Source organism: Eretmochelys imbricata, chromosome 9 (assembly GCF_965152235.1).
Source record: "Eretmochelys imbricata isolate rEreImb1 chromosome 9, rEreImb1.hap1, whole genome shotgun sequence".
NCBI lineage: Eukaryota > Metazoa > Chordata > Testudines > Cheloniidae > Eretmochelys > Eretmochelys imbricata.
Window position 1 is genome coordinate 59,054,324 of NC_135580.1, and position 22,835 is coordinate 59,077,158.

The 22,835-nt window shown below is 47.5% G+C and overlaps 1 protein-coding gene across 6 annotated transcripts in view; it reads left to right on the forward strand.

Annotated features, from left to right (window-relative positions):
- HDAC8 (histone deacetylase 8) overlaps window positions 1-22,835 on the forward strand; it is a 127,647-nt gene that overhangs the window by 94,518 nt on the left and 10,294 nt on the right. For 2 of the 6 annotated variants that reach the window (XM_077826033.1, XM_077826036.1), the window contains 2 exons: window positions 12,294-12,370; window positions 13,484-13,589. The exons of 1 other annotated variant lie outside the window; for it this stretch is intronic. In XM_077826033.1, the coding sequence (XP_077682159.1) occupies window positions 12,294-12,370; window positions 13,484-13,589 (183 nt within the window). Of the gene's footprint in view, window positions 1-12,293; window positions 12,371-13,483; window positions 13,590-22,835 lie in introns of those variants that run through there. 3 more of the 6 variants (XM_077826034.1, XM_077826039.1, XR_013347079.1) reach the window with 2 other exon arrangements.

The following is a 22,835-nucleotide window of genomic DNA, read 5'->3' on the forward strand; positions in this document are numbered from 1 at the left end:
CTCTGTGGTGGATTTGGCAGCCATGGCCTCAGGTGGTGGACCACCTTCTGCAGGGTGCTCGCCCGGGAAGGCGGTTGGGGGAGGGAACATCACGAAAGGGGGACTGGGGTAAGGTTGCCCAGATCGAGGCCAGCCGGCAGTAGGTCATTCTCTCCCTGGGTGACCGGGTCAAACCTAGGGCCTCGATCTCCTCATACATGGAGGAGAGGTCGTCATCTGCCACCCCGGGGGGCTCCCCTCTGGCGCCCGCTACGACGGTCGCTTCGGGGTTCGCAGGGGGTTCGGGTGATATTCGGGCAGAAGGGGCTTCCTCAGGGGAGGGGGGGGTCTCCCGTGGAGGGGAGATTCTACCTTCCAGTGCTATTTTGTCTTCCCCTCCCGACACCGGCAGATGGATCTCGCTCGTGGGCATAGCGGAAGGCTCAGTGTCAGTGCCTCCCTTCCTGGTCTTCTGGGGGGCCTCCGCATCGGATGGGTGCAGCGGAGCTCGAGCCTTCAGCTTGCCTCGCTTTCCCTGGACTAGGGTCCAGCCCTCCATAGCATCGTCTGGGGACTGGTTAGCCAGGGTCGTGTCAGGGGGCAGAGGCAATGGGTCAGGGGCTCGGGGGGGTGACGGTGAGGCAACATGGGGGGGCGGTTCTCCTTGGAACGGGCCCTCTCCTATGCCCAGTAATATCTTTGCTGCACCCTCCTCCATAGGCTCTGCTGGATTGTTAACAGCAAGGGCGGGGCTCCCTCGCTCGTCTGGGCGTTGTAGGGGAGGTGTCTCTTGGGCCCGGACAGGAGCAGCAGTGGATCGAGCAGGAGGAGAGGTGGTTGCAGATCTTGGGCGGCCAGGGGCATTGGCAACGACGGAGCCGATGTCCTGCCGGGTCTCGGGGGGTCTCGGATGCCCCTCCCCCCCGGGCCAAGGGGCAGTCTCTTCGGACATGCCCCGCTGATCGGCAGAGGTAGCACCGGGCCTCTACTGTGGAATAGTAGACTTGATAGCGGGCTCCCTGGTAGGGGACTAGGAAGGACCCCTCAAGCGCCTCTCCGTCACGCGCCGGCGGCGGCGGTAAAAGCTGCACTTGCCGGCGGAACGAAAGGACGTGACGGAGGGTGGGGTCCTTGCAGCCCAACGGGAGAGGGTTGATGACGGAAACGGGTTTCCCCAGGGTGGAGAGAGCGGGTAACAGAGCGGCATTGGGTAGAAAAGGAGGGACGGAGGTCAGGACTAGGCGGATGCCCAGGTCTTCTAGCGGCTCCAGAGGGACAAATACCCCCCCACCGCCAGGCCCTTCTCCACCGCCTCCTGGGCGGCAGCCTCCGATGCTAAGAAAAAGACGACCTTCCCGTACATTTTAGAGGCCGCCATAATGGCCGTGGGTCCTACCACCCTCGCCAACGCCTGCAAGTATGTCTCCACATGGGGTGAGGCGGGCACCAGGAGGCAACGGACGCCATGCTTCCTGGTCATGGTGGGAAAGGGGCCTCGGCCGCTATTGATGGTAGTGGAGGCGGTGGGTAGGCGAGATGACGAGGCGGCAGGTGGGGGGGGCTGCCACCACCCGGGCATACGCACAGGGGGCTGGGGGAGGGACACTCGCAGAGCTGGTGGAGGGAACAGCGGGGAGGGACGCCATGGTCGATGACGAGGCTACAGCGGTGGGGGCAGCCTCTGCCATGGAGGGCTTGGAGGTTGTGGCCGGGCCCTTCCCCTTCTTTACACCCTGGCCTTTCCGGCTAACTGCGGGGGCTTTCCTAGAATCGGGGGGGGGCGGTGGGCGTAGCAGCGTCAATAGTCGCCCCGGTACCTCCGGCTGCCAATGCCCCAGCAGGGGCGGTGGCAGGTGTTTTGGCAGCAGTGGTGGGGGGGAGGCTTGGGGGTTGGGCAGGGGGGTAGGTGGGGGAGGGGCAACTGAGGTTGTTAGAGGGGTCTCACCCCTCTCATTCCTCACCATCGTGAGCAGGGAGAGACGGGGAGACACCAGAAGGAGGAGGGGGGAGGGGGAAGCAGATTAACCACTTCTCCCTGTTGGGCTGCAGGCAGGGGGTGGCCAAATGGGTCGGACTGGACAGGGGAAGGAAACAGGAGTTGGGGTCAGATAGTAGGGGCAAACTGTGGGGTGGGCAGTCTGGGGGTGGGGGTGGGGACGCGGACCCACATGCGTTTATCCAAAGAGTCTCGTTTGGTCGGCTGTTGTGTTTGGTCCGGATGATGGAATTCAAAGCAAGCAGTTGAGGCTAGAGGCAGATGGCAGGTTGGCAGCAGGGACAGACGGCGGGGGGGCCGTGATGGTTGTAGTAGCGTTGGGGGGGGGCACCGATGGATCGGGGAGCAGCTTTGTGCCACACCCCCCGTGCCCCTACAAATGCAGTTAAGACACAGTCAGACTCCCCCCACACGAGAGTACAGTTCAAAAGTTACTCAGTCTTACGGCCCCCTCCACGATGATTTGTAGCTTCCCCGGGCAATGTCTCTGTCAGCTGTCTTCTCTCCCGGTCTTTGTGGAGCATTCCAGAAATGCCAAGCAAAGATAAGAAGACGATTAATTGCGGGTCCACAAACAAACAGCAAAACGGTTGGGTCTGGGGGTGTCCACTCCCCTCCTCCGGGGAGCGGGTTGGCAGTCCTCCGCCCTCCTCCGGGGGTTGCAGCTGAAGCAATAGCAACGTCCGAGGGCAGGCGTGGGGGGGCTGGCAGGCAAGCTGGCAGCTGACCAGCACTCGAACGGCAGCAAAAAAAAAAACCATCAAAAAAACAAAACAAAACGAAGAAAAAGCGTCTGGCCCGGTCGCGGGGGGGGAACTAAAGCAGGGGCAAAAAGCAAGGAAAGCCCAGGCCAGAGGGCAGCAGGAGAGTGTAAGAAGGGAGCCTTCTTCCCTTTAGAGGGAAGGAAGTTTGCTATAGATTAATTAAAGCACCTGAAGCCAATTAGAGCACCTGAAGCCAGTCACATGATAAAAACCGCCCTGCTTCAATCAGACAAGAGGAGGAGTTGAAGCAGAGTGGATTGGTGTTGGAGCAGAGAGCAGTTTGGAGGGAAGCAGAGGAAAGTTTGGAGAAGTGCTGCAGTGGGCTAAGAAGACCACGACCCTAGGTAAAGGGACACCTAGTTTGTGCAGAGGGAGGGCAGGAAGCCCCATAAGCTGAAGGGCAGGAGAGGGAAGTAGCCCAGGGGAAGAAATCGCTAGTTCAGGTGGTTTACCGCTATCCCTAGGGCTCCTGGGCTGGGCCCCGGAGTAGTGGGTGGGCCCAGGTCCCTCCCTCTCCACTCCCCTCCTCTAGGGCGCTAGTGGGACAGTTAATACTCCAGTTCAGGGGCAAGAAACAGTGCCCTGAACCCCCCCTTCCCCCACCCCCCAGAAGAGAAAGCACAGGACCCATCATAGTAATGCCGGCAATTTGCCACACGTGGTGTTAGCAGTGGGATATGTGTGCTGGGGACTTAAACTAGGGTTTGCCAAAACCCTCCCGTCCCTTAGATGGACGACCTGGTCAAGGCCCTAATACAAGCCACCGCAGCCCAGCAGGAGGCTACCCGGGTACAAGCAACCGCCCAACAGGAGGCAACTTGGATGCAGCAGGAGACTAATCATCTGTTGATGAGTCAGGCTGCCCAGGACCGAGCCCTGCTGCAAAAGCTGGTGAACCAGTTGAAGGCCCTTATGGAGCTGAACCGCAACTGCGATGGGACCCGGACCATACGGGCTAGCCACTGCCCACAGAAAATGACACAGGAGGATGATGTGGAGGCATACCTCCTGGCTTTTGAAAGAGCAGCCCTGCGGGAGGCCTGGCCTCAAGATCAGTGGTCTGGTATCCTCGCCCCGTTCCTGTGTGGGGAGACCCAGAAGGTCTACTACGATATGGCCACGGAGACTGCAGCAGATTATCCCCAACTGAAGGCAGAGATCCTGGCCAGATTTGGAGTAATGACAGCGTTGCAAGCCCAGAGGTTCCATGAGTGGCAGTATACAGAGGACAAGACGCCCCAATCGCAATTGTTTGACCTGATCCACCTGACCCAGAAATGGCTGCACCCTGGGGCCCTCAGCTCTAAGAAGATGATGGAGCTCCTGGTACCAGACCAGTATGTGAGGGGGCTACCACCAGGCCTCCAGGCTTGGGTTGGCCAGAATGACCCCTCCACCTATGATGAGTTGGTGTCCCTCGTGGAAAGACAGCTGGCAGCCCGTGAACTGTTCCAGACCCCAGGGGGTGAGACACAGCAAACCAGGAAGCCAGTCCCAAACCCAAGGCCCTGGACTGTCGACAACTCCAGGAGAACCATAACTGGGAGGAAAGACACCAAGGAATGGCCTGAGGCCAAGAAAGGACCTGGGGGTTTGGGAAGAGAGGGATGAGGGCGGGGGGCAAATAGCCCCAGGCAGAGGGCGGCAACCGGAATAAGGGGGTGGTGTTACGAGTATGGGGAATTGGGGCATATAGCAGCCCAGGGCCCCAACAGGGAAGAGCCTATGCAATGTAATCTGGGGGATCACAGGGAGCAATGTGGCCTAATCGGCCTGGTAGGGGTCGCAATGACCTCGCATGGGTATACAAGATCAGTAAAAATGAATGGTATTGAGACCATAGCATTAGTAGATTCCGGGAGTGCTGTCACACTGGTCTCAGGGAAGTTGGTGGGGCAAGACCAACTAACCCGGGCCAAAAACACAGGGGTAACATGCGTTCATGGCACTGTAAATTTCTACCCCACAATCCCTGTACGGATTGAGATCCAGGGGAATACTACCAGAATGACTGCAGGGGTGGTCCCCAGGTTCCCCTACCCTGTCGTAATTGGTAGGGACTTCCCCGGGTTTGAGAGCTTACTCCCCCCATTAGAGCCAGGGGAGGGTAGCAACCCCCGGTCTAAGACGGAGGCACCTACAGACAGCGTCACCCCAATGTTTGCCAAATTTGCCCCAGAGTTATTCTCATCCCCTGGAAAATCCCAAAAGTCTAGGTGGGAAAGGAGGGCAGATAGAAGATTAGGGACCAGGATTCTAGCAGAGAACCAGAAAACCTCCCTTGTTGGTAGGCGAACCCGTTCAGGAGGCCAGGAGATCATTCAGGCCAGTGATGACTCTGCGGTTCCTAGCCCAAGTAGGGGCAACCCAAGGGGCGGAGTAGAAACAGACCCCCTGCAATTAGATCAGATTGGTACCGCACATGAGAATTTCGGGCAGGACCAAGCCAATGACCCGCAAAATGCGAATGTGAGGGAGGAGGTAGTGGAAGTAAATGGCGTACCCGTGGAAGGAAAGAACAAAGGCCCAAGGCCATATTATATGCTCAAACGCCATCTGTTGTACAGGATAGCGCAAATACGAGGGGAAGAAGTAGAGCAACTCTTAGTTCCACGGAAACACACAAGGGCAGTACTAGAGTTAGCTCACAGTCATCTATTTGGGGGACATCTAGGAGTAGACAAGACACTTGATACAGTCCTAAGAAGGTTTTATTGGCCAGGAATACATGCAGAGGTCCAGCGCTATTGTGCCTCCTGCCCTGAATGCCAGTTGCATAGCCCCCGATCTCACTTGTGAGCCCCATTAGTACCTTTGCCTTTATTGAAGTCCCTTTCGACATAGTGGGCCCACTGAAAAGATTGGCATGGGGACATAGTGGGCCCACTGGAAAGATTGGCACCGGGCCACCGAAACATACTAGTCATCCTTGACAACGTCACGTGGTATCCAGAAGCCATTCCTTTAAGAAACCCCACATCCAAGGCAATAGCAAAAGAACTACTCCAGGTTTTTGCCAGAGTGGGAATCCCTAAGGAGATCCTGACAGACCAAGGAAGCCTTTTCATGTCAAAATTAATGAAAGACTTGTGTACCCTACTCCGCATCCAGGCCATACGGACCTCAGTCTACCATCCACAAACAGATGGACTGGTTGAGCAGTTTAACCATACCCTTAAAAGTATAATCCGGAAGGTGGTAGCGCAGGACGGAAAAGATGGGGATACCCTTCTACCGTATCTAATGTTTGCTATATGGGAAGTCCCCAGGCGTCCACTGGTTTCTCTCCCTTTGAACTATTATACGGACGCCACCCACACGGAATATTAGATATTGCCAAGGAAGACTGTTAAGAACAACCCAACCCAGGAAAGAATGTCATTGAGCACGTGACATAGATGAGAGAGCGAATAACTCAAGTAACGCCTATAGTACGAGAACATTTGGAAAATGCACAAGAGGCCCAGCAGACATATTACAACTGTCAGGCAAAAGTACGGAGATTTCAGCCCAGGGAACGGGTGATGGTGCTAGTGCTGACAGCAGAAAGCAAACTCCTGGCCAGCTGGCATGGACCATATGAGATAGTGGAAGCCACTGGGGAGGTGGACTATAAGGTCAGACAACCAGACCACCGAAGGCCAGAGCAAATCTACCACATCAACTTACTGAAACCCTGGCATGACCGAGAGACGTGCCTGGTCATTTGGGGAGCTCCACCCCAGACAGACGACCCACAGGGGCAGGTGAAGATATCTCCTGAGTTAACTCCAGAACAATGAACCGAGGTCATTGATATGATCCAACGGAACCAGGACGTGTTCTGTACACAGCCGGACTGTACGACACTAGTCCAACATCATATTGTCACCAGTCCTGGAATAAGGGTGATGATAAGACCGTACCGAATACCGGAAGAAATTAGGACAGAAGTGAAGAAGATGCTGGAACTCGGGGTTATTGAAGAATCCCACAGCCAGTGGTCCAGCCCTATCATCCTAGTCCCCAAGCCTGACGGCACCCTGAGGTTTTGCAACGACTTCCGGAAGTTGAATGAAGTATCCCAATTCGATGCCTATCCGATACCACGCATTGATGAGCTAGTTGATCAGTTAGGCAAGGCCCGTTACCTAACCACTCTGGACCTGACCAAAGGATATTGGCAAATTCCCCTGGCCGAGAATGCCAAGGAAAAGACTGCCTTCTCTACGCCCGATGGCCTGTTCCAATACACTGTCCTCCTTTTCGGACTCCATGGGGCCCCTGCAACATTCCAGCAACTTATGGACAAATTGCTGCCACCCCATGCCAAGTATGCCGCCGCCTATCTAGACGACATAGTCATCCATAGCCCTGACTGGGAAACGCACCTAGGACAAGTAGAAGCAGTTCTAGACATGCTGCGGAAGGCCAGCCTCACTGCCAACCCTCTCAAGTGTGTGATAGGACTAACTGAGGCCAGATAGCTCGAGTATGTAGTAGGGAGAGGTTTGGTGAAACCCCAATGGAACAAAGTGGAGGCAATACAAGGTTGGCCTCGACCAGTCCACAAAAAGCAGGTCAGAGCATTTCTAGGGATAGTAGGATACTATCGGAGATTCAGCCGTCATTTTGCCACAAGAGCAGGGCCATTGACGGATTTGATAAAGGCTCGGGGCCCCGAGATAGTAAAGTGGACTGATCCAGCAGAAGGAACATTTTCAGATTTAAGGACAGCCCTTTGCTGCCATCCCGTACTCATAGCCCCAGACTTCGAGAAGGAATTCATCCTACAAACAGATGCCTTGGAGGTAGGGCTAGTCCTTTCGCAGATGGTAGGGGAGGAGGAACACCCGATCTTGTACCTCAGCCAGAAGCTCCTCCGCAGGGAACAAAAGTACATCGTTGTTGCAAAGGAATGTCTGGTGGTAAAATGGGCTATGGGGACGCTCCGCTACTACCTACTGGGGCGGCGGTTTGCCCTTGTGACAGACCACACCCCACTCCAGTGGATGCACAGAAACAAGGAGAAGAACGCAAGAGTGAGTAGGTGGTTCCTATCCCTACAGCCCTTCCTTTTCCCTGTACACATAGGGCCAGAAGCCAACACTGGAATGCTGATGGCCTATCACGACAGCACTGCCTCTCGTCCCAAATAGCCCAACCCCATGGTATTGAGCAGGGGGGAGGGGATGTGTGATACAGCATGGCCAGAGGGCAGCAGGAGAGTGTTAGAAGGGAGCTTTATTCCCTGTAGAGGGAAGAAAGTTTGCTATAGATTAATTAGAGCACCTGAAGCCAGTCACATGATAAAAACCGCCCCGCTTCAATCAGACAAGAGGAGGAGTTGAAGCAGAGTGGATTGGTGTTGGAGCAGAGAGCAGTTTGGAGGGAAGCAGAGGAGAGTTTGGAGAAGTGCTGCGGTGGGCTAAGAAGACCAAAACCCTACGTAAAGGGACACCTGGTTAGTGCAGAGGGAGGGCAGGAAGCCCCACAAGCTGAAGGGCAGGAGAGGGAAGTAGCCCAGGGGAAGGAACCACTAGTTCAAGCAAAAAGAAAAGGAGTACTTGTGGCACCTTAGAGACTAACCAATTTATTTGAGCATGAGCTTTCGTGAGCTACAGCTCACTTCATCGGATGCATACTGTGGAAACTGCAGAAGACATTATATACACAGAGACCATGAAACAATACCTCCTCCCACCCAGTTCAAGCAGTTTACCACTATTCCTAGGGCCCCTGGGCTGGGCCCTGGAGTAGAGGGTGGGCCTGGGTCCCTCCCTCTCCACTCCCCTCCTCTAGGGCACTAGTGGAGCAGTTAATACGCCGTTCAGGGGCAAGAAACAGTGCCCTGATCCCCGCCACCACCCCCCAAGAAGAGAAAGCACTGGACCCATCATAGTAATGCCTGCAATTTGCCACAATAGAAAATAACTTAGCACAGTTCAGCATTCACGTGCTCTGCATCCACACAGAGTCTTTGGAACTGTCCTCACATGAAGCTACTTTCAGGATTGGGATATTAGTTATTAAATACCAAGAAATTGCATTTCAAGAAACAACAAGATATACCTTGGAAATTAATTGCTGTATTAACTGTATTCATGTGCAGTATTAATTAACTGTATTCATGTGGCGTTTGTGATTTTAATAGTATTGTGATTTTAAAGTCTGGAAATGCAAAAGTAAAGGCTCTGACAACAGTACTATCCTCATTGTTGCCCATAACTCATTTTTATGAACATGTTATACTTATGTCATAAACCATGATATACTTTTACAGAAAAAAGAAAAATAGAAAATAGTGTAACTGAGGCAAGTTTTGCTGTTAGAACCATAAACTTTGCATTTTCTAACTTTTTGTGACTTAACTCTGCAACCCTAACGTTGCAGTGTTTTTGCATTTCATTTCCTTTTTCTTTTATAGAAATGAAATTAAAAGACCTTATTGAGCTTAGCAGGTTTTTCAGCTGAATGTGTAAATTCCTTGAAATAACTTGGTTTGCGCATCATTACATGGTAATGCATGCACTGCACTAAGCTCCTTTAAACTCAAACCAATCAAAACCTCTAGACCAGTTGCTTGCAACCTGTGATCTGTGGACCCTGGGGATCTGCAGACTGTCTAAGATTTCCAAAGGGGTCTGCATCTCCACTTGAAATTTTTTAGGGATCCACAAATGAAAAAAGGTTGAAAACCACTGTTCCATTCAAGTGTCAGTTGTTTTTGCTGTAGCCCTGTTAAGCAAGGTAAGAATGCTTTTTACTGTGGCGAAAATGTTCATAGTTCTCCCACAACGTGAACTGGAGGTGAATTGGAAAACCCTTTCCAAATTCACCTCAGGGCACAAACCAAGCAAGGAAAATGTCCAACTCTTAAAAGGTGACTATTTCAGAAAGTTGTGGACATGTGAAAAGTAGATGTGCACGGAAACTGTATTGTAAGTTTATCCTTAGTAGCCACTAGGATGGTAGTGTGCTATAACAACCATGGAGCATTCAGAATATAATGTAACTAGTGGAGATGCCTTATGCATTTGAGGTATGCATATGATAGAAATTACCATTGTTATCATGACACTCAGGCCATCAGTCAAATCTAAGACTTTATTGAAGAGCGAAGTTAAATTTTCAAAAGTGATTTAAGTTCCTAGACCCACATCCTCAAAGGTATTTATGCTCCTTACTGCCTTTGAAATCAATGGTAGTTTAACACCTAAATACCCTTGAGGATCTACGGCCTTAGTCTCTTCTGCAAATGGAATTTAAGTGCTTCTGAAAATCTTACTTCTAGGAAAAATGACCCTTCCATTTACATGACCTTCAGCTCCTAACATGCTAGGAGGAATGTGTGTCTTGTTCATACAGGGAGAGTGCTCAAATTATAGTCTAAATGACTGAGATCAGTATTTCAATCTGCTGTTCCATCACCGTGAGCATTACTATAGGTCCTTTTCAGGGCTATCGATTAATCTCAGTTCACTCACACGTTTAACTGAAAAAAATGAATTGCGATTAAAAAAATTAATCACGATTAATCGCACTGTTAAACAATAGAACACCAATTGGAATTTATTAAATATTGTGGATGTTTTTCTACATTTTCAAATATATTGATTTCTTTTACAACACAGAATACAAAGTGTACAGGGCTCAGTTTATATTATTTTTTATTACAAATATTTGCTCTGTAAAAATGATAAAAGAAATAGTATTTTTCAATTCACCTCATACAAGTACTGTACAGCAATCTCTTTATCTTGAAAGTGTAATTTACAAATGTAGATTTTTTTTGTTACATAACTGCACTCAAAAATAAAACAATGTAAAACTTTAGAGCCTACAAGTTCACTCAGTCCTAGTTCTTGTTCAGCCAATCGCTAAGACAAACAAGTTTGTTTACATTTATGGGAGATAATGCTGCCTGCTTCTTATTTACAATGTCACCAGAAAGTGAGAACAGGCATTCGCATGGAACTTTTGTAGCTGTCGTTACAAGGTATTTACGTGCCAGATATGCTAAACATTTGTATGCCTCTTCATGCTTCAGCCATCATTCCAGAGGACATGCTTCCATGCTGATGATGCTTGTTTAAAAAAAATGCTTTAATTACATTTGTGATTGAACTCCTTGGGGGAGAATTGTATGTCTCCTGTTCTGTTTTACCTGCATTCTGCCATATATTTCATGTTATAGCAGTCTCGGATGATGACCCAGCACATGTTTGTTTTAAGACCACTTTCACAGCAGATTTGACAAAACACAAAGAAGGTACCAACATGAGATTTCTAAAAATAGCTACAACACTTGATCCAAGGTTTCAGAATCTGAAGTGCCTTCCAAAATCTGAGGGGGATGAGGTTTGGAGCATGTTTTCAGAAGTCTTAAAAGACAACACTCCAACGCAGAAACTACAGAATCCAAACCACCAAAAAAGAAACTCAGCCTTCTGCTGGTGGCATCTGACTAATGATGATGAAAATGAACATGTGTCGGTCCTCTCTGCTTTGGATCGTTATCGAGCAGAACTCGTCATCAGCATGGATGCATGTCCTCTGGAATGGTGGTTGAAGCATGAAAGGACATATGAATCTTTAGCGCATCTGGCACGTAAATATCTTGCGACGCTGGCTACAACAGTGCCATGCGAATGCCTGTTTTCACTTTCAATTGACATTGTAAACAAGAAGCAGGCAGCATTATCTCCTGCAAATTGTAACCAAACTTGTTTGAGCAATTGGCTGAACAAGAAGTAGGACTGGGTAGACTTGTAGGCTCTAAAGCTTTACATTGTTTTATTTTTGAATGCAGTTATTTTTTGTACATAATTCTACATTTGTAAGTTCAACTTTCATGATAAAGAGATTGCTCTACAGTACTTGTATTAGGTGAATTGAAAAATATTATTTCTTTTGTTTTTTACAGTGCAAATATTTGTAATTAAAAATAAATATAAAGTGAGCACTGTATACTTTGTATTCCATGTTGTAATTTAAATCAATATATTTGAAAATGTAGAAAACATCCAAAAATATTTAAATAAATGGTATTCTATTATTGTTTAATAGCGCAATTAATCACGCGATTAACTTTTTTAATCGCTTTACAGCCCTAGTCCTTTTGTATTGTTTTATGGGCTGAAATGAGGGCATGAAATGATGAAAGATATGCTGCAACTTCCTCTGAAATACGATATTTATCCTTTAATGGAGGGTTAAATAAACAACGTCAATTTTGTTCCACTGTAAACCTATCCAGCACTTCTCTTAGAACGCAGTTACCCATATTTGTGTTCCTCAATCATAGCACCCGTATGTGGATAGTTTTAGGAGAGCAGAAACCAGATACAAAACCTTTCTGCTCTGTCGCAGGCTCAAATCCCGCCAAAGTCAATAATAAACTGAATAAAGTCTTAGCTGTGTGTTGGGTGTCTGGTCTGTGTGGTCTGGGGGTTGTGTCCTAGGGAACAGGGGTCCTTGTCAAAAATTTTTGTCACAATTGGCACTTCTTGCCAAGGCTGCCAAGAAAGTTAAGAACTAACTGGGCTATGGGGATTTCTCTCCTCCTTCCCTAGAGATGGTTGCTGGTCATCAGAATTGAAGAACGTTATTGGCTCAGTGTGGGAAAGCTTTCACAGCTGTTGCCTGTGCTGTACGTATTTGTAGATAAACGGGGGATCTCAGCTGCTAGAGCTGCCAAATGACACCTTTCCGATATTAGCCCTGTGTATCATTTAATCACGCGGGGGAGTCCAGCTAGTTTGGCTTTCCCTTAATTTTATAGAATAAGCCTGATTCCTGCATGCCTAATTACTTTCTTGTAAACTGGCCAACCTTTTAGGCTAAGTTTAAATTCAAATGTATACATTTTTTAACACACTTAACTCAAAACCAGCTGAATTTTTAAAACCTCCCATGTGCTGGCTCTGTGCTTGGTGTTGTGTGCTCACGCAATAATTTATGGTATTCTGTATTAATGTGAAAAACTTCAGTTTTTCTCCTATAGACTTAGTTGCACATCTGTAGCACATTGTATGGAGAGGTATGTTAACAATCTTGTGCCGAGCCCTGTTCCTTACTGTAATTCCTGTCTGATGTAGCACCTTCCCGGTGTGCAGGGATCATGCCAGTGAAAGAATGTATTGTGCTAGAGCTGTGCAGGGGGGTGGGTTCAAAGTGTCACCACTCTAGCACAAGGAAATCCAGCCGGAGTGTTGATTTCATTGTGTGTTCTCATTTAATACAGGCAGGTGTGTAGGTACCCAAGTGTGTGATATAACAATGCTAAATGGATTTGCCGGATGTGCCAAGGGGGATGAAAAATAAAATTGTATTCACAGCTGCAGTGCTGTAAAATATGTCTCATATATGGAACTTGAATTGTTAGAGCAGTTGTAGAGTTCAAGCAGGTAGAAGCTCCATAACACATGCATTAATTAATTAAACTATGTGAGCTGCCTTGGAGGGGAAGAGGTATTTTACAGATGAGTGGATCAGTGGCAGAGCTGGGAAGAAACTCAGTCTCCTGAATAGAGATGGGAAATAGACACTAAACTAGAGAGAGAGAAAAGCTCTCCATCTGGGATTTAAGGAGCACATTTGGAATCTAGTGGACAACAAGGATGGGAGTCTGTCTCCACTACCTCAAGTCCCACCGCAGATGCTTCCCCTACTGCATTGTTTTCAGGACAGCTCTCCTTGAACCTCACCCACACCATTTCTGCCCTGCACAGCAACAACTTTGCTGATTTCCCTTTCCCTGCAGTTTTTCACAAAGTATGGTCCTGATTACGTGCTGGAGATCACACCGAGCTGCAGGCCAGACCGCAACGAGCCACACAAAGTCCAAGAAATCCTCAGCATCATCAAAGGTGAGCTTCCCCAACCTCCTGCCACCTTACTGCCCTGGGAGACCAACTGCTGGCTGTTGGGAAATCCAAAAATAATACATTAAGGAGGAGAATATTTCTCTTGGTATCTTTATGGCCCTGGCTACGAAGCTGTACTCCATGTGCTTGGCAAGTCATAATATACAATGACATCCATCTTCTGCCCAGCGTTGGATATGGTAACGGGTTGGTTGTGAAGTGCAAATGTTTCTATAGGCATGACCACTGCACTGTGGTCTCTGGCCCGTGGAATTCTATAAAAGGCAGTCCACAGCTGTTGTCCTCTTCATTTCGGAAGGGCAGCCTGCAGAGACCCCAGGGCCTTGTGGTTGTTTATTTTTCGTTGTTTAAACCTGTCTGTACAGCAGCCACAGACAGTAAAGCAAGCACAGAATTTGTTAACAACAGAGCAATAGGCTCATGTGTCCACTAAAGCTAAATCTCTGACACCAGCCAAGAGAATTGAGTTTATACCATGCCCCAAAGGTCAACAGATCTGGGCTCTGCTGGAACAACAGGGGACCTCTTAACTCCCCACTCCTGCACACACACCTCTCAAGATTCCCAATTCTAGGGACATTTACTGAGCACGCTTCAGCTGCTCTGAACTGTCTAGTGGCGCGTGGGGAACAGCAGGTCTGGCCCAGCTGCTTAGATCAGGATAGAGCGTTCCATGCTGCCACCCATGGTCTGACTGGTCTTCATTTCTGTATTGAATGGGACGGTGTCTATAAAATGCCCAATGCTCCACCAACCGATTTCAGACATCGGGTTATTGGTACACTGCCGAATGCAACCTTCAGTTGCACCAGTTTGGGTGCCCAATTTTAGTCATTAATTCCATTAACCTGCCTCTGGCACCGTCTCAGGCTTGCACTACTCTCTTTCCTTCCCCCCTCCCTACAGACACACACGCCTGGCTCAGACACACACCCTCCTTTAGGAATATTTTAACTTAAAATTTAGCTTTGTGCCAGGTGCTGTATCAAGAGCCCTGGCGACTGCACTCCATCCTGTATCCCCAGAACTGACCAGCACAGGCAACAGCAGATTCTCCCACACCCTCTTAGTACCATGCTTTACGCTGAGGTGGAAGGGTGATCTCTAGAGGTGAGAGGGAAGATTGCTCTTCATGGCCCATTCATTCCTTGGCCTCTCTGGAGTCCGATGACAAGGAGGCCAGTGAGTGCCATGTGCAATGGAGGTGCCTTGAGTTTGTCCATTGGGAACTACATTGAGAACCCGAATTCATTTCTTGTAAACCACCAAATAGCCACCCAAGGTTGGAAAGCTCCTAGCCCAGTTCCAGTCCCAATTCACTGAACTCTCCAGTGCCCTCTACTCTGTGAAAAGATGAGACTGAATCTAACTAGTTTGCAACCCATCTGTAAAGCCACTGTGTCTTGGAGTGGGGTTACCTGGCCCCAGCAGCATTCATGTACATTCTTAGAACGGGTCACAGCTGCTGGACCAGCCAGTTTCCAAAGGTGGAGGAGCTAGCATTATATCAGGATACCCCTATTAGTGTAAATTACATATTTTAGTCCAGATGTGCTCCCATCCTGCATCACAAGCGCTTGAGCAAAGTTTTGTAATTACTTAAATGCAGATTAGGGCTCTTTCTTCAAGTCCCACATTCCATTGCCATTCTGAACTAGATAGAAGTCGAGTTATAAAAGACACTCCCAGCTCTGTGTAGGGAGAAAATTAGGATTTCCTTTATATTTTAAAAAAGGTTTTGTGACTTGGTACATGGTTTCTTATATAATTGGTTTAAACATACTCTAAAATGTACCCTTCTGCCATGCTGTATGCACCGCAGGACCTGTGCTGCAGGGAAACTGAAACTGACCAATTTCATTTTACTGCATGAACCGTAAGTGGATTGCAGAAATATCACCAAAAGCAGTACCGGGGAAAAGTGAATTTGACCTTAGTGTTCAGTTTTAACAATCTTATGTAGAGGTAGAATCACTGTAGAAAAGATTTGTGTCACATCAGTGTCCATTTAAAATGCCTGGTATCATCTGGATCAGTGAAAATACAAATCAGAAGGTGTGTGCTGGACTGCACAACACAAATGCCCATTAACTGGCCTATGAGAAAACAGTGGGTGTTTGATTATTGGATTAGTGCTGATGCTGTTTTGTAAGAAAGGGACTTCTGAAAAGTATAAAATTTTATGTTCTCTTGTGAACATGCACAGTGCTACGAGTCATTCATGCTAGGGAGATAAATGAGGCTCCATACAGAAATACATGGTAGGTCACAGGAGTTGAGAGGACTATTTATGATGTAAATTTGGGGAACAGATTATTTTGCATCATGTATTCTGTTCAATAATGTACCCTTCCCCCCATAAATGTGATTAGAGTCTTACGTTAGAAATGTCTCGGCATTCTGGAGACCTGTACAAACTTGTGGTTTATGATTACCATCTTGGATTTACAACCACTTCTAAACAGTTGTGGGGAAGGAAGGAAGAACTTGTGCCTCTGTACTGTACATGATAAATCATTCAAAATGTATGCAAAAGGCATGGGGCCTTTGTGGAAGATCCAGATGAACATTCTTAATAGGAACCATGTGCCCAGAGTACCAATTGCCCAACTGAACTCAGATCCCTGTCTCATATGCACTCTAAATTAAACCCTGCTTTTATTGAAATCACACGAGAGAAAGGACTGCTGCTTCTAGCATGAGTTGTAAATTGGTGGTTTATGCTTCAATGTATTTGTTTAGAATAACTTTTTCAGTTAAAAGAGGGTTGAAAACTAAGGATGATAGAGAACAGTGGGGCCATGTGGTACGATCATATTGCTAACTGGATTATAAGAGCGTTCGGGGGTTGGATTCTAGTCACCTAGCTGTAATCATCTTCCAAACACACACAGGCATCTCTGCTAACAGAAGGGAGGAGAGATGGAGGGCAGGCTAGTTATACTGCAAACAGAAAAAGTGTGTATACACACAGCCTGTGTCTATCTAGTCTCAGGGTTTTCTATACCGCCCGTTACCCGAGGAAGAAAGGGGAGAAGTCCCTTAGCTCGCTACCTACTTGTCCAGGGTTAGCTTAGCAGCAGTTAAGAATGGAAGGCAGATGGATGGGTTTCAACTATTTCTTTAGGATGTTTTCCCTTCCCAGCCTGAGCTCGGTTTGAGTCAGCTGCTCTCCTGGTGCTGATTTCTTGAAGGTGCTGGGACATCCTTGGGGTGGTGCTGGTTGCATTTTACAAAACCAAATGTCCAGCTGAACATCATTGATATATTGCTGGCAGCAGAGCCCAGGGTGTCTTGGCATCTGTCCAAGTGGTCCCATGTAATACTGAAGAGGAGGGTATGCAGGACATATCCCTAAAGATGCTCTTGGGAAATGGAAAATAAAATACGATATCCTGGGAAGACAATGAGTGAATGCATTGTGGGGGGCAGATCCAAAGCACAGATATTCTGTGGGAGGGAGATTCAGGGCATGGGAAAGCAGCAATAATTAGGCAAATTAGTGGAAAGCAGTTGAGACAGAGCTTGGAATGCAATATAGCAGCAAAAAAGCAAAGCTTTGCTGGGCTGCATACATAAGGTTGCCTCACCAAGCAAGAATCTAGTTAACCCATCAGTATAGGGCCCTATTTAGATCAACCTACAGTAGGGCATAAGCTGTTGGGCACCTCGCTCTCAGAAAAATGAGAAAGGAGCTAGAGAGTTTGGTTATGAGGAAGCAATACAAGAAACAAATATGTATAGCAAAGCGACAGCCAGTTGGCGCTAGAAACGTACAGGTGCATGAAGGGTGGAAAGCAGCAGGGAGAGGAGTTATATAAGGTGGTGCAGGAGCTTAACCGGGAGCAACAGGGTGAAAACAAGGGAGAGGAAGTGGTGAGATCTACCACTGGCTAGGGAATTTTCTCTATCCCTTGGGTCACTTAAAACGAGCCTGACCGATGCCCTGGAGAACACACTGTAGGGAGCAATCCTGCCCCGGCTAGTAGCTGAAGACAGGATGAGTTACTATATATGCCTCCCCTCAGGCCTGCTGTTCTTGGAGGGGAACTTCCTCCTCGTCTAGCTTGATGGCAGGAATCTGAGTTGCCATATTGGAGCTCTGTGCTCAGCAGCAGCACTGCAGCATGTGTCCCCCACAACACATGTTGCACAGCCAGTGTGCTTAGTTTTGGGAGCAGAAGGAAGAGAGGGGGCTGCTACACTGATCCCTGCAGGCAGATAGGTGAAACGTGTTTCTATAGGCTCGATGTTCTAGCCCATCTGTAAAGTGGGAATTAGTGTTTTTTCACCTCTGTAAAGCCCTGGAGACCTGCGACTGAACATGCCGTGTAATGCTAAGTACTTGTCTTCCAATGGACTCTGCATGTTTCTACCCTCGGGATCTGCTAATGGTGCAGTGTGGACCAGTGGAACCTTTTCAAAATGGTGCTTGTCAGAGTGCTCCTCTGTTCTGGACTGTTCTGAGGGTAAAGCTACAAAAGGTGGTGCTATGTTCCGGCCACCTCAGTTCCCTCCAGCCACAATAGCAGACAGACCAGGAGCCTCGCCAGAGCTCTGTGACCCAGATTTGTCAGAACAGATGATTCCCAGTGCCACTTTAGCTAGTTTTTACGCTGATGGATCAGTTCTGCGACTTCAGCCTCATGCCTCGGAACCCAGATGCACATCAAGGGGTGATGTGGAGGGCAAAAGCCTTAAGACTCATAGTCCTAAGGAAATGAGGCTTCGGGTTCCAGTGGTGATGCCGGATAAAGCACTTGAAGTCACCTCAGATTCATTGGTCCCTCCCAGGTCCATGATTACCATAGTCACTCAGGTTCAGCACCTGGATCCACAGTCAGATCAGAAAGCCCCTCACACAACATGGAACACAATTTCCTCAGGGCAGAAAGAGACAGGAAAGAAACCACAGGTGGTTGGGCCAATATCTCTTCTTTTGTCTTCCTTTCTAGGGAAACTTACTAAACCCACTCCCTGGCAGGTGCAGGCGTCCCCAGATATACAGGAACCCCTCCCTAGAACAAGTACCGACTCCCCTGGGGGAAATACCTCACCTGTCTCAATTCTTCTTTTACCAGGGCTAGTACTGCCTCCCATACAGCCACCTCAGATCCACAGTCTGAGGCTGGATCAGGCTCTACCTTCCCCTTTGCCTCCTGAGGCCTGAATCAGATATACTGATACAGTGGCTTTCAGCTTTTCCAGACCACTGTACCTTTCTCAGGAGTCTGATTTGTTTTGTGTACCCCCAAGTTTCACCTCGCTTAAAAACTCCTTGCTTACAAATCAGACATAAAAATACAAAAGTGTCACAGCACGGTGTTACTGAAAAATTGCTTACTTTCTCATTTTTACCATATAATTATAAAATAAATTGATTGGAATATAAATATTGTATTACATTTCAGTGTATAATATATAGAACAGTATAAACAAGTTTTATGACATTTTTTTGTACTAACTTCGCTACTGCTTTTTATGTAGTCTGTTGTAAAACTAGGCAAATATCTAGAAGAGTTGATGTACCCCCTTGAAGATCACTGCATACCCCCAGAGCTACATGTATCCCTGGTTGAGAACCACTGCACTAGAGAGCTCTACAGGGGCCATAGATCAGCATTCTTCCCTGCTGGGGAATTATAGTAGAGAATCTGAGACAGAGTACTAGCAGGACTGGGAGATAACACCATGGGCCAGACGTCCAGTTGGCCTTCACCTAGCTATCACACAACTACAGAAAGACTGGAATTAGCATATAGGGAACCTTCTCCTCGAGAAGAAAAGGAGTACTTGTGGCACCTTAGAGACTAACCAATTTATTTGAGCATGAGCTTTCGTGAGCTACAGCTCACTTCATCGGATGCATACCGTGGAAACTGCAGCAGACTTTATATACACACAGAGAATATGAAACAATACCTCCTCCCACCCCACTGTCCAGCTGGTAATAGCTTATTTAAAGTGATCATCAAGTTGGGCCATTTCCAGCACAAATCCAGGTTTTCTCACCCTCCACCCCCCACACACAAATTCACTCTCCTGCTGGTAATAGCCCATCCAAAGTGACAACTCTCTACACAATGTGCATGATAATCAAGTTGGGCCATTTCCTGCACAAATCCAGGTTCTCTCACCCCCCCCCCACCCCTCCCAAAAACCACACACACAAACTCACTATCCTGCTGGTAATAGCTCATCCAAAGTGACCACTCTCCCTACAATGTGCATGATAATCAAGGTGGGCCATGTCTAGCACAAATCCAGGCTTTCTCACCCCCCCCCCCTTTTTTTTTTTCCCAGGGACACACACACACACACAAACTCACTCTCCTGCTGGCAATAGCTCATCCAAACTGACCACTCTCCAAGTTTAAATCCAAGTTAAACCAGAACGTCGGGGGGGGGGGTAGGAAAAAACAAGGGGAAATAGGCTACCTTGCATAATGACTTAGCCACTCCCAGTCTCTATTTAAGCCTAAATTAATAGTATCCAATTTGCAAATGAGTTCCAATTCAGCAGTTTCTCGCTGGAGTCTGGATTTGAAGTTTTTTTGTTTTAAGATAGCGACCTTCATGTCTGTGATTGCGTGACCAGAGAGATTGAAGTGTTCTCCGACTGGTTTATGAATGTTATAATTCTTGACATCTGATTTGTGTCCATTTATTCTTTTACGTAGAGACTGTCCAGTTTGACCAATGTAAATGGCAGAGGGGCATTGCTGGCACATGATGGCATATATCACATTGGTGGATGTGCAGGTGAACGAGCCTCTGATAGTCTGGCTGATGTTATTAGGCCCTGTGATGGTGTCCCCTGAATAGATATGTGGGCACAGTTGGCAATGGGCTTTGTTGCAAGGATAAGTTCCTGGGTTAGTGGTTCTGTTGTGTGGTAATGTGGTTGTTGGTGAGTATTTGCTTCAGGTTGCGGGGCTGTCTGTAGGCAAGGACTGGACTGTCTCCCAAGATTTGTGAGAGTGTTGGGTCATCCTTTAGGATAGGTTGTAGATCCTTAATAATGCTTAATAATGATCACTTTAAATAAGCTATTACCAGCAGGACAGTGGGGTGGGAGGAGGTATTGTTTCATATTCTCTGTGTGTATATAAAGTCTGCTGCAGTTTCCACGGTATGCATCCGATGAAGTGAGCTGTAGCTCACGAAAGCTCATGCTCAAATAAATTGGTTAGTCTCTAAGGTGCCACAAGTACTCCTTTTCTTTTTGCGAATACAGACTAACACGGCTGTTACTCTGAAACTTCTCCTCAAGGGGAATCCTGTTGGATCAGTCTCTTCTGCTTGACGAACTGCCTCCATTATTGATCCTGTACACGCTGTCTGAGAAGTCGATTTACCTCCAAGAGACAAACATGGATCCAGATGTTCAGGGGTCTCCAGATAATGTCTATGTTTCTGGCAGTTTCTCCTTTGGAAGATACCCTGCAGTTCCATGAATTGGTAGAAAGGATGGCTACAGCCTTTAACATTTTGTTAGTAACTGTGATGGACTTGCCTGCTAAAAGAAAAATGATTCTTTTCTTCCTAATGCATAGTGAGACTGTATTTAGTCTAGGGCTGTCAATTAATCACAGTTAACTCGTGATTAACTCAAAAAAATTAATCGTGATTAAAAAAATTAATCATGATTAATCGCAGTTCTAATTGCACTGTTAAACAATAGACTACCAATTGAGATGTATTAAATATTTTGTATGTTTTTCTACATTTTCAAACATACTGATTTCAATTACAATACAGAATACAAAATGTACAGTATTCACTTTATATTATTTTTATTACAAATATTTGCACTGTAAAAATGATAAAAGAAATAGTATTTTTCAATTCACCCCATACAAGTACCATAGTGCAGTGTTTCCCAAACTTGGGACACCACTTGTGCAGGGAAAGCCTCTGGCAGGCCGAGCCAGTTTGTTAACATTCCGCGTCTGCAAGTTCGGCCAATCGCAGCTCCCACTGGCCGTGGTTCGCCGCTGCAGGCCAATGGGGCTGCGGGAAGCGGCAGCCGATACATCCCTTGGCTTGTGCCGCTTCCCGCAGCCCCCATTGGCCTGCAGCGGCGAACCGCAGCCAGTGGGAGCCGCGATCGGCCGAACCTGTGGACGGAGCAGGTAAACAAACCAGCCCGGCCCTCCAGGGGCTTTCCCTGAACAAGCAGCATCCCAAGTTTGGGAAACACTGCCATAGTGGAATCTCTATATCGTGAAAGCAGAACTTACAAATGTAGATTTTTTTTTAATACAGTTCTACATTTGTAAGTTCAATTTTCATGAGAAAGAGATTGCCATACAATAGTTATATTAAGTGAATTGAAAAATACTATTATTTTTACAGTGCAGATATTTATAATAATAAATATAAAGTGAGCACTGTACATTTTGTATTCGGTGTTGTAATTAAAATCAATATATTTGCAAATGTGGAAAACATCCACAAATATTTATATAAATAATATTCTATTATTGTTTAACAGCATGATTAATCCCGATTCATTTTTTAATCACTTGACAGCCCTAATTTAGTCATGATGCAATACAGAGACTTCTGAAGGGAATGATGAATGTCTACACTGCAGTCAAAGAACCCACCCAACATGGGACCTTAGTCTTGGTACTTAGCTCATGGAGGCTCTGCTTGAGGTTTGGAACAATGTTCCCTGTTTCACTTTTCAGTTGACAAGCTTCCTTGTGACCATGTCATCTGCTAGAAGAGCAAGTAAGCTAAAGGCTCTGACAGCTGCCCCATCTTTTACAGCCCTCCACAAACAAAGTGGTTCTTCATCCACACCGTCAGTTCCTCTCGGAGGTGGTGACAGACTTCCACTTAACCAGTCCATTAACTTGCCAGTATACTTTCCCTAGACCTCACTCAGGAGAGGCAAAGTTACATGCCTTAGATAGCAGGAGAGCCTCAGCTTTCTAGCTGGACAGGTCTGAGCAGTTCAGAAATCACCCACACTGTCCAACTCCTATGGGGAAAGAATAGAAATCAGTTGCATCAGAGTGCCTCTGTATGTGGGCGAGGCTTTGTGTGGTGGAATGGTGCAGCAGATCTCTGTTCCTGTCCCAGTGGGGCTTAGATCACACTGCGCAAGGGCCAAGTCGGTGTCCATGGCCTACCTTAGACCTACTCCAACTTTAGAGATCTGTAGTGCTGCCACCTGCAGCTTGTGTCACACCCTTACAAAACCCTGTTCCCTTGATC